The following is an 11,847-nucleotide window of genomic DNA, read 5'->3' as shown; positions in this document are numbered from 1 at the left end:
GAGACAAGATATTAGAATATCAGTGAAATTAGTTTATTTTTGTTTAACAAGATATTTATGGTTTTCCTCTTAACTGTTCATTTTATTAAGGGAGAACATCACACATGGAGATTAGTATTAACCAGGGGCTCAAAAACTGAGACCATCTGGGTGACCTTGAGTGAGCATCAAGGAGGTAGCCTTTATTTTCCCCTTAAAGTTAAACATCTCTGTTGTGTTACTGAGAGCTACACAAATAGGGCTTTCTCTACAGCTGTCTACTTTTCATTAGAGTCTTTTTAAAAAACTAACACCCATCTCTAAACATGTTTCAACAGACTTTCCACATACCTGCATTTGAACTCGATTCTCCCAGAATACAAAGTACTCTATTCTAGTTAAAGAAAAACCCAACAGTGCACCTCTGGGCAGTTATCAGACTGCAGTAAATCTTTTATTACAAATAATTAAATCTCTCCATAAGGTCCCAAACAGTATCAAACACAATGTCATATCTCTAACACAGAGCAGAGCAGGCATTCAGTACTAGAACCAAGTGAGAAGTGTTAAATTTCAAGCTTCTGATCACATCACATGGTGACCAAAGCTTACATGTCATTTTGTCACGTTATCCAACTGTGCATCTCACACATCTTGTAGTCTCAGTGGAGACAAAAGTTTCTATTTCATATTCTAAGTGCAGGAAGTTGAGAGAGAGAAAATCCAGTGAAAACACATCAATCTCAATTCAACTCAGTTTAAAAAAAAAAAAGCAAACTTAAATTAGTCGTTTTGCGGGGACAAAGGGAAAGGAAGGCATGGGGTTAAGAGTCAAAACTGTGACAAAGGCCAGTTGCTATACATGGCATGTTGTAGCTCTGGAAAGTATCTGTTATATTTTAAAATAAAGTGGCTTTTGTGGCTTTTTTTTCTTTTTTGGTATTGTAAACATGTGCTGTTTAATAGTACCCGAATTTAATTTAACACTTTTTTATTTTTTTTGCAAACAAAACAAAATTTAAAGCCTTTAAGGCAAACAAACCCCTAAGGAAAAAAAAGAAAGTCATTTGTTATAAAACTGTGAGGATACCCAAGCAAGACCCCACTTAAGATTCGTCAGCATGAACTTGAGAGCTTTTGTCCACTGTTCCTCAGAGTTAAACTGGGTTTTGATGGAATAGGAGCCACCGCTGCCTCCTGTGTCTTCAATCTTGCCTTTCTCCACATCCATCCTGCAAATGAACACAGCAGAACTCATTAGTAACTGAGATCCGAGTTAAGTCAGTTCAGGCAAATGGGCAGGGACTTGATCATGGGACCATTCACGTCATTTTATCTACTAAAGAACTCTTGGCAAGGAATGGTAGTGTATTTTGGATTTGCTTGAAAGCCCAATATCAGGAAGGCTGTCACAAGAGCCTCATTGTCATTGCGGAGTACAGGGACAAGACACACACCCAAACAGATGAGAAGCCTGGAGCAGAGGGTAAGTGACGGTTACAGTACTCCTCACTGTTTTCCTAGGCATTCCTCACTTATGGGGAGAGAAGGGAGGCAGAAGAAAAGAAATGCTTTGTTCTGGGGTGATGGAAGCAGCTCGGCCTTACTCTCTTAACTGAGGTGTCCGTCCATCTCTGGGCTCCTACAACATTTGATCAAAGGAAGCATTCCTGTATATTTCCAAGGGTGTAAGGGAAAAACCTCCCTGAAATGGGAGAACAGGCTTGAGCTCGGCAGCAAGAAAATCCCCCACACCATCTAAGTCAACCTTCTTTTTCTCCAGGGACCAGGTGGTTACATTCTGTCCTGTTTGCAGTGTTGCATCAGTCTCTGCCCATCAGTGTCAATAGGATCTTACTCCATTTTCTGCTTTCCCACGACAAGTGCTAGTTTTGCCTCCATTCTTACTGTCCCTTCCATTCTGCTCACTCTGGTCCTACTCTAGGTTCATTCAGCACCGGGGGATACTGACCTGTAAGGAAGACAAAAACGTGTCTCGCCTTTCTCAACCTCTTCTTTGAACTGCTGCACACAGTCCAGGAAAGCCACCATTGCATGGTCAAACTTGTTGTCCCAGAAAAACCGCAGCCCCCCAGAACAGTACAATGGCAGCTCCTGCCCGAGAAAAGAGAGCTGGCTATAGCTGTGGCCCTAACACAGGTTACCGGAGATTGGTCCCAATCCTATCAATCTCTCAAGTCATGTTATGTCTGTATTCCACTGGCAACAGTAACCTTGGGCAAATAACAATGCACCTAAAACTGTTTCACCATCAGTGGAAATGTATTAAACATCTACCGCACAGTGATGCTTTCCCCATCCTGGTGCACATATTCTCCTCTGATCTGCCCATATCTCTTCTCAACAAACTGTAAAATTTAATTTTCTCTACAGGCCCCAAAGAGCTAATCCTGAACTAGACAGGACATTGAACCAGACATTGGCTCAACATGAGATATCTCAGTCTCAGAAAGAAGCTAAATAATGCCATTATCAAAACTAAACCATTTCGTTAGGAGGTACAAGGATTCTGTATTCCAGTGAAAATGGACCTTCCTGGGTACCTTAGATTTGTCTGTCAGAGACTCCAGATACGAATGGTTTCCATAGGGAACAAGTCGATACCTAAAATGGAGATGCAGACAGAGATGGAAATAGGACTCCTCCTAAAGTGATTACTGGGATGTTATAACCCAGTGATTTTCAGTCTTCAGCTACCCAAGGACCTCTATTATTATTTCCACTCCTCTCTCACCTCCCCACGGGCTCCATGTTTAAAAGGTTTTGTTTCCCGAACAAACTACATTTATGAGATAATTATCTGGGGGCCTTTTATGGATGCATGCATGTCCCGGTTTAGATTTAGAAACAAAAACTGAAAAACAGCTTTAGGAGCACTAAGGTTATGGAGACAGGAAGTTGGGGACCACTGCTGTGGTCGTGCAGTTCAAGGATTGCTCAATCACTGGAAAGGGCCTGTGGTGAGGGGAAAACCAGAAGCAGACAGTCTCCATGGACAGAATACTCCCAGTTTGTTGGGAGCAAGGGCTCTTTCCACAGTGGACAAGAGTACCAGGTGGGAGATACAGATTATATCACAGACATACCACACTCAAGAAAGGACTACATTTCTTACCTCTGAAATTTCAGACCCATCTTATTGGCCAAGGCATGGAGCAGCAACACTGTCTGGCCCCAAGCCGCGTTAATCTCATTCCATTCCACGGGAACACTGGGCAGGCGACCCAGTCTGAAGTTATTGATTGTGCCAAACTGTCCACTGTGCCTACAGGAGAAGGGCAGGGAAAAACACAGATAGAATTTAAAACTTAGCAAATTCTGAAATTTCCTGCTCTCACCTAGAACCTGGCATAAATCTCTCTCCTTATCTCCAGATTCATATATCCAAGCCCTACTTGGTACTTTAAATACATGTCTAAAACGTGAGTCATCATCTTTCTCCCTGCTGCTCAGACGCCAAAGTAGAAACCTGGGCGTCATCCTTGAACGCTCTCTCTCTCAGCTCCCTTCCCCCCAACACCACCAAGCTCTGTTGATTCTACCTCCTAAACCTCTTAAATCTGTCCGCTTCTCTTCAGACTCAATGCTACGACTCTACCCTCTCCTGTTTAGATTCCTACTGGCAAGTTTCCTTACCAACGATCTTGCCCTCTTACCCCAAGTCATTTCTCACATGACAGGTAAAGCCATCATTCAGAAATGCAACTGTACTTATGTCACTTTCCTGACTAAAATGCTTCAGTGGCTCCCACTGCCTTTTGGACAAAGTCCATATCCTTAATGAGGCCTACAAGATCCTTTAGGAATTGGTAACGCTCCAGTTTCATATCCTGTCATTCTCTGCTTCACCCTCAATCTCGTCACAATAAGCTCCGTTCAGTTCAGTGGGAGATTAGCACTCCCACTTTCCTCTGGTTCTTTGCACGTGATGTTCTCTCTGCCAGGAACAACCCCCCTCCTCTGCAGACTTATACTCCATATCTCAGCTTAAACATCAACTTCCTCTGGGGGAATCGTTCCATGCAGCCTCCTCAAATTGGGTAAAGTGCCCTTATGTGTTCTCACAGCACCCAGGGCTCACCATGACCACACTGTATTACAAGTGCCCGTTACCGAGCCATCTCGCCCAAGCAAAACGTATATTGCTTGCTGTTGCCTTCCTAGTGCTTAGCACAGTGCCACCACACAGTAGATGCTCAAAAGATACCATTTGAAATGGATAAAGTGTCAAATAAATGAATAAACAAATGACCCCGGGGGGGCAAGAAATCAGCACCAGGCAGATGACCAGATTTTCACGTAGCTGGAGAGCTCCAATCTTTCCCTTTCCTTGGAAGAATGGAAGTCACCAAGCTCTAGAATTCCAATCCCCTGATTGTGCCTATCCCATCACAAGGAATGAGAGAAACCTAGATGGGGTGAAAATGACACAGACCCCCATTCCATGGGAGGTGGGCACCCTGGTGTAGCGGCCAGCAGCTAACGTCCAGGTTGTGGTGCTTCCCAGACGCTCCTCACCCTCCAACCCTCATTACCAAATGTGGAAGGTTGCGTTAAAGACGTTGGTTTTCTTCAGCTTGTCCAGCTGCATCTGGGCATAACGCATCTGGTTTTCTACACTCTTCAGCTCATCATCCAGTTCTAGCTGTTGTCGTTTAAATTCACTATATTCCCTTTGATACCTGTGAACAGCCAAGGTGACCATTAAAGGCTGTTTGGGGGCTACAATTTCTCTCCCACCACCCCCGTTAATGATTTCTTCTAGTGATTATGGTCACTTCTAGTTACAGCATCTTTTACATTTGGCAAAGATCCCACTCAAAGGAACATACTTGCCCTAGATGTTTTGCCTGGGAGGGACAGAAATGTCTCAAATTCCAGCTGCCCATACATATGGAACACGGGGAGGAAAACAGGACTCTCCCAAACTAGGACCAGACGCCTCTTGGATTTCTGGTCTTTTCCAGAAACAAGGTGAGTCAGTCAATGGCGGTTTCTTCCCTGAATTGGCCGTAATTCAGTGTCTACCACTTCACCTCTATATCCTTATTGACTTTTTTTTATGTGTGTGCGGTTCGCAGGCTTCTGTTGCGGCCTCTCCCGTTGCGGAGCACAGGCTCCGGACGCGCAGGCTCAGCGGCCATGGCTCACGGGCCCAGCCGCTCCGCGGCACGTGGGATCTTCCCGGACCGGGGCACGAACCCGCGTCCCCTGCATCGGCAGGCGGACTCTCAACCACTGCGCCACCAGGGAAGCCCCCTTATTGACTTTTCAATGGTTAGTACACATCATTTCTAATGGAACTTGTTACACTATCCCATGAAAAAATTTACTTGGTTCAGTGTCTTTCACTTCCCCACCCTTAGTTACTGTGGACACTGTCTCCTCCACTAGACAGAGGGTTCTCTCAGGTCAAGAGCACCAGTGAAATTTTTGAGCTGGAAAAGAACGAACATAGGCCAACAGGCTCATCTTTCCAGAGGTGGATGCCGGGTTCAGTGGCTGACTCACCCAAATGAGCCCAGGTCCCTACAGGACAGAGCTGTGACTAGAGGCCTGGTTCTCGGCTCTCTATTTAACCAACGCTTTTGCCACTTAATCATGCTGACCCCTTCATACGTAATCCTCCCCACCAACCTCTAGAAACAGGGCCTGGAAACAATACGCAGGATCCAGAGCAGACATGCTGCTGAATGACAGCTCACTGCTGTTTACAAACTAATCAGACACATTCAGCTAGGAGCCATTTCCGCTCCTGGAGCCTTGAGGGCAGGAAGACAGAAGAACAGGGTGATCACTCACTGAGCTTCCTCCTGATCCAACCTCTCAGCCTCAGCCTGGACCTTCTCGAGATTTTCTGCCACTACCTGACGGTTCTTTTCCACATCTTCCAGCTCTTGGATCAGCCTCTCCTCCTCTAATGCCAGCTCCTTTAGCTCCATCTGGAGCTGCTCGCTGTCATCTTCATTCATTTGCTCTAAGATTTCCAAGCAGCGTCTGCCAAGGACACAGGCAGGGAATGCTTACCAGAGGGAACCTGTTATTCCTTTTATCTGAGTGGAGCACAGACCTTGGGTAAGGGCCACGCAGCCCCAGAGCAGTGAGAGCTCTAAGATTCAGAGCTCCATTCCCGGGCCCAGGCTCTGGAGGTACTCACTTGTAGTTCTGACACTCATTTTCAGTGACGTTCAGCTGAGTGTCCAGCTGGTCTAAAAGAGTATCTGTGCATTCCTCACACAGTGGGTGATCCACATCTGTCTGGCCTGACATGATGTCGAAAAGGTCCCCAGTGACCTGGAAGTGTGGGAGAGTCAGGGTAGGGCCTGCCCTATGCTACCTGCCCAGATACCCCCTCTACCAGCCAGGCCCACTGCCTGACACCAGAATGAGGCAGACTTGCCTTCAGTCTTCGGCTGAGGTTCTCCATGGTGCCGCCGTCGGATGCCTCCCCGATCAGAGTGAAGCTGTTGGCACTTTCTGTAGACATCATCCTGCAGACAGCCCCCCGCCCACGGGCCACATGAGGGAGCAGAGAGGCCTCCTCCACCTACTGCAGTGCCAGTGGCAGGGACTCTCAAGCACCGGCTGAGGGGCCTCAAGGCACATACCCACTCCTAGCCCGACTGACCTCCCAAGGGTACCTCTCTCCCAAGGGAAGGCCATGCTGGTCTTCCATAGGGACACTCAGCACGAAGGTTGGCCTGGATGGACTAAGGGGGGAGACGGGGCATCAAAAACTGATATGTGTGTGTCTATAGTAGAAAAGGAAGGAGAATCAGGAAAGACCATTTCTTAATATTACACCCCTTGCCAGCCACCTTCACATGCATCAATAACTAAGAACCTGAACATCTAACAACATCTGCTATCTTAAAACTTTTCAAGGGCCCATCTCTTTTATTAGTCAATCACGCTCTCAACTTTTCTCAATTCTTCACCATGAGAGATATTGTCCTTTCCCACTGTGTGAATGGCTACAGGAAAAACTCAATCAATACTGGAAAGTGATGGGCCAGGTATCAGGGAATATGTCTTTTCTGGAAGAGCCAAAAGGCTACGTGATGATTCATCTTCATCACCTGGCTCCAGGTCTCAATTCTGGGTTTAATTAAAATTCTACTGGCCTTTAGCAAGGAACAGGGGGCTGAGGAGTAGTAGGCACCTGGCTGGGGGGATGAATCTGCGAGAGACACCATCCTGGCGAGTTTCAATAAATGGCTCCTGGGGAGGAAATAAGAGAGCATTAGAATCCTGGCAGCTTAGAGGTGGAGTCTATTTCCCCAATGGCCTCAGAACTATTTGGCTTTACCCTTGATTGATAACCACAAGACTTGAGAAACCACAGAGACTTAAGAAATGGGTGTTATATAGCCAATCCTTGGATACTTGCACTATGAAAGGACCCTTGGTACAGACAAACCCCAAGTCCCATTTGATTTTTTGTGGGGAACAGCATTTCCTAACTATGTTATACTCTATTATATTTGCATTTACCAGTCAAGGTAGGGGAGAGAATGCCCTAAATCATGGCGCAAGGAAAAAGTCAGAGCAGACTGCAATGAAGTTTACCATGGCATAGAACAAAGTAGATACTTTATGTTTTCCATACTTTGATATAATTTATATGTGATCAAAATCTTATGACATTGATCTCTGACAATGAAAATTATCACTGTTATTACGTTTAAAAAAATTACACATTCTCTAACACTGATAACCCTTTCTAGCTAGTGTAATCACACAATTCAATGTCCAAGATACTTTTGGGACTAGAGAGGAGTGGATATTAATAATTAGCTAGGACAACACCAGGTAAACCAGGAATGCCCTGGGATGACCTGTGTATCCAGGTCATCCCATCTCCCACCTATAATGGCTTATAATTCCACTTCAAATAAAGAAGAGCCTCTGTTCACATTTTTGAATGGATGCCTCATTCAGCAACCCTGTGACCTCAGGTGCAACTTCTGTGTCTCCAATGATCCACAGTGGCCTGATCATGCAGAATGTCTCATGTTAACCAGAGATCCAAAACATCTGGGGGCTCTAAGAGCACCAAGTACCCTGCAGAAATCCACCTCGCATTCCAGTGTTTTCATACCTCTCCTGAGTTAGCCTCTTCCTCCTGGGTCTCTCCTGGTTTCACCTGGGCTGTGGCAAGTAATGGAGCTAAGAGCAAGGAAAACATCGAAGCTTTCAGGGTCTTCTCAGAGCAGAAACATGTACGACAGTATAAGAATCAGAAATATCCTCCACCTTTTTCTTTTTCTTTTTTTGTTACGCGGGCCTCTCACTGTTGTGGCCTCTCCCCCTGCGGAGCACAGGCTCCGGACGCACAGGCTCAGCGGCCATGGCTCACGGGCCCAGCCTCTCCACGGCATGTGGGATCCTCCCGGACCGGGGCACGAACCCATGTCCCCTGGATCGGCAGGCGGACTCCCAACCACTGCGCCACCAGGGAAGCCCCTCCACCTTTTTCTTAAAGTACAATTTATACAAAGAAGAATCTGTTGTCTTTTTTCCCTTACACCCATTAAATCGGATTAAGGGATTGTTAAACTTTTTCCAGTATAATGGTATGATTATATCTTTAAAAGACACCTTACCTTTCAAAAATACTTACTAAAATATTTATGGTATTTATATGTTTGGGATTTGCTTCTAAATAATTTGGGGTGGGAGGGGAATGGATGGGGCTGTAGATGAAAACATGATTAAATATGGATGGATAATTTTTGTTTTTGTTTTTGTTTTTTTTGTTTTTGCGGTATGCGGGCCTCTCACTGTTGTGGCCTCTCCCGTTGCGGAGCACAGGCTCCGGACGCGCAGGCTCAGCGGCCATGGCTCACGGGCCCAGCTGCTCCGCGGCATGTGGGATCTTCCCGGACCGGGGCACGAACCCATGTCCCCTGCATCGGCAGGCGGACTCTCAACCACTGCGCCACCAGGGAAGCCCTGGATGGATAATTTTTTTAAATTAATTAATTAATTAATTTTTGGCTGTGTTGGGTCTTCGTTGCTGTGTGTGGGCTTTCTCTAGTTGCGGCGAGTGGGGGCTATTCTTTGCTGTGGCGCGCAGGCTTCTCATTGCAGTGGCTTCTCTTGCTGTGGAGCATGGGCTCTAGGCACGCGGGCTTCAGTAGCTGTTGCACGTGGGCTCAGCAGTTGTGGTTCGCAGGCTCTAGAGCGCAGGCTCAGTAGTTGTGGCACACAGGCTTAGTCGCTCCGTGGCATGTGGGACTTCCCAGACCAGGGCTACAACCCGTGTTCCCTACATTGGCGGTGGATTCTTAACCACTGCGCCACCAGGGAAGTCCCTGTATGGATAACTGTTGAAGCTCAGTGATGAGTAACATGGGGGTTCATCATAAACTTTGAAGTTTTCCATAACAAAAGTTAATATCCCCTTTCCCTCAGAATAAGTGGGAAGGAACATGAGAGAACTTTCTGTGAAGATGAAAGCTTTCTACATCACAATGGAGATCTAAGTTACATGAGTGCATACATTTGTCAAAGACATACAGCTAAGGGGAATTCCCTGGTGGTCCAGTGGTTAGCACTCCGTGCTCTCACTGCCAAGGGCCCAGATTCAATCCTTGGTTGGGGAACTAAGATCCCACATCCCACAGGCTGCGTGGTATAGCCAAAAAAAGAAGCTAAGATGTGTAATGTATAAATCTTGACAATTAGGGACTTCCCTGGCGGTCCAGTGGTTAAGACTCCACACTTCCACTGCAGTGGGCACGGGTTCCAGCCCTGGTTGGGGTACTATCATCCCACATGCTGCATGGCGTGGCCAAAAACCAAAAAACTTGACAATTAAAAATTGTCAATTCATGACAATTTACCTTAAAAAAAAAAGGAAGTAAAGAGCAAAGTAATTGAGTGGAGATGGGAGGTGAATGGAGGTATAGAGAAAACAAGAATGGCAGGATGTAGCTAATTGTTGAAGCTGGATGATGGATACAACTACGCTATTCTCTTGACTGTATGTTTGAAATTTTTCTAATAAAGTTTAAAATATATTAAAGAGATAATCCCCCTCAGAAAAGAAAAATCAGGTCTTAATAATAATAGTTAATATTTATTGAGTACTTTTCCCCAGCATATTCTTAAGTATTTATGGTCTTTGTCATATTTGATCCTTACAACTACCTTGAGATTGTTTTACATTTTACAGATAAAGAAAACCAAGAGACCAGGGTCAAGAGAGGTGAAGTAACTTGCAAAAAGTCATTCAGGGCTTCCCTGGCGGCGCAGTGGTTGAGAGCCTGCCTGCCGATGCAGGGGACGCAGGTTCGTGCCCTGGTCTGGGAGGATCCCACATGCTGCGGAGCGGCTGGGCCCATGAGCCATGGCCGCTGAGCCTGCGCGTCTAAAAAAGTCATTCAGCTAGTAAATGACAGGATTTAAATCTAAGCAGGTTGACTCTAGACCCATGAGCTTATTTTAACTGTCTATTCAGTCTTTTCTTTTTTTCTAGCTTCATCTCACTTCTTGGGACTTTGAGACTCTGTTCCTCTACTTATCAGCTGTTGGCCACTGGGTGAGTCACTTAACCTCTCTAAGCCTCAATTCCTCATGGATAAAATGATAATTTTACTACTACTCCATAGGCGAGTATAACTGTACTACTCCACAGGGGTTAAAAGTAATGCATGTAACGCACTTGGTATATGGCAAGTCCTCAACAATTGCCATTTATTTTTAAATGTACATATTCCTTTACTCTGAAACAACAGAAGCAGAAAACTAAGGACCTTTCCTTGCTATAGAAAGCTCTCAGAAGCACACAGTGTCAAAATTCTTTTATGTTCTCGATAAGAAAACAAGAAGCCAGAGAGACGACGCGACTTCTGAGGCTCACAAGGCGTGTCTGTGGCAGGCTATGTGCAGTCTTTAAGACCTTCATCTCCAAAGCTGCCCACTTTCAACGATCTTGACCACCCTCTTTCTAAGGGTCTCGCTGACCTGTGAGCTCCTGGATGGTGACACGGTCCAGGATCTTGAAGCTCGTGTCCAGTTTCAGGGGCTGGCTGCAGCGCTGACACACGAAGCTCACCTGCATGGTGCTGCTGGATGTCTTAGACCCCTCCATCCCTGCGGCGGTGGAAAGGAGACGATGTTAGGGAGAATCGGTGGCCTTGAACCCCCGGCCCGGGGCTACCACCAGCCTTACTATTATGGTGAAAGGGTAAAATCTCCGCCCGCACCGTTCCCTGTAGGAGCGGTAGGATACCAGGCGGACCTGCTTCCGGGTCAGCCCCGGCAAAGGCAGTTTACAGCTCAAAGCCAGGGAGGGTCTGCAATAGGGGCCGTGAGGGTTCCCAGGTTCCCTTCTAAGGTAGCGGTTCAGCCCCCGACGCTCTTCATCTCGGGACCCGGAGCCCGCCACCCTGGTCCGGCCTACCGCGGGGGCACTGTGGCCTCGGGTCTGTCCGGGCGCGGAGCCTCCAGGACTGCCATCGCCCAGCCTTCAGCTACTTCCCGATCGGCCAGCGGAGGACTTCCGCCGTGACCGGACGTGACGTCACGACGGCTGCAGCTGCTCTGGGAGTCAATCCTGATCCACTCGCTTCCGACTGGCTGCCCCCTCTAGAGGCTGAGCTGGGAATCGCGGCAGGCGTCGGCCGGCGGGCTGATGTTGCGAGGGGAAGTGGAAGGGCCGAGTTGGGGGGGAGTCAGGACACTCTCCCGTTTTTTAATGCAGTGACTTTTCTTCAGATTTGTCACTTCTGAGCGGAGCCACTTTCATTATTCACTGCTGTGTCAGTTTTTAAAGTTTCTCGTTGGGAGAGCTGGGCGCCCGAGAGAGTGGTAGACACACTTGGAGGGGAAAGTGAGGAG

General features: G+C 46.8%; 1 protein-coding gene across 3 annotated transcripts; it reads right to left on the bottom strand.

The window, feature by feature from the left end:
- Window positions 1-11: 11 nt before the first annotated feature.
- On the bottom strand, window positions 12-11,530 carry BECN1 (beclin 1). 3 transcript variants are annotated; one of them, XM_081218577.1, is made up of 13 exons: window positions 11,411-11,530; window positions 10,972-11,100; window positions 8,102-8,169; window positions 7,163-7,221; window positions 6,642-6,710; window positions 6,401-6,491; window positions 6,158-6,294; window positions 5,803-5,997; window positions 4,536-4,682; window positions 3,116-3,265; window positions 2,544-2,604; window positions 1,952-2,094; window positions 12-1,211 (listed from the first exon to the last, which is right to left on the bottom strand). In XM_081218577.1, exons 2-13 carry the CDS (start codon window positions 11,096-11,098, stop codon window positions 1,043-1,045), a joined length of 1,416 nt encoding a protein of 471 aa, XP_081074703.1. In that variant the 5' UTR covers window positions 11,099-11,100; window positions 11,411-11,530; the 3' UTR covers window positions 12-1,042. The 3 variants fall into 3 exon arrangements, with proteins under 3 accessions (XP_081074703.1, XP_081074704.1, XP_081074705.1); XM_081218578.1 differs by lacking the exons at window positions 6,642-6,710; window positions 11,411-11,530; XM_081218579.1 differs by lacking the exons at window positions 8,102-8,169; window positions 10,972-11,100; window positions 11,411-11,530 and having other exon boundaries at window positions 6,629-6,710; window positions 7,163-7,198.
- Window positions 11,531-11,847: the final 317 nt, after the last annotated feature.

This window comes from Mesoplodon bidens (genome assembly GCF_964165515.1).
Source record: "Mesoplodon bidens genome assembly, chromosome: 19".
In the NCBI taxonomy this organism is placed as follows: domain Eukaryota; kingdom Metazoa; phylum Chordata; class Mammalia; order Artiodactyla; family Ziphiidae; genus Mesoplodon; species Mesoplodon bidens.
The sequence above is the reverse complement of the archived record's forward strand: the minus strand, read 5'-3'. Positions and strand labels throughout refer to the sequence as shown.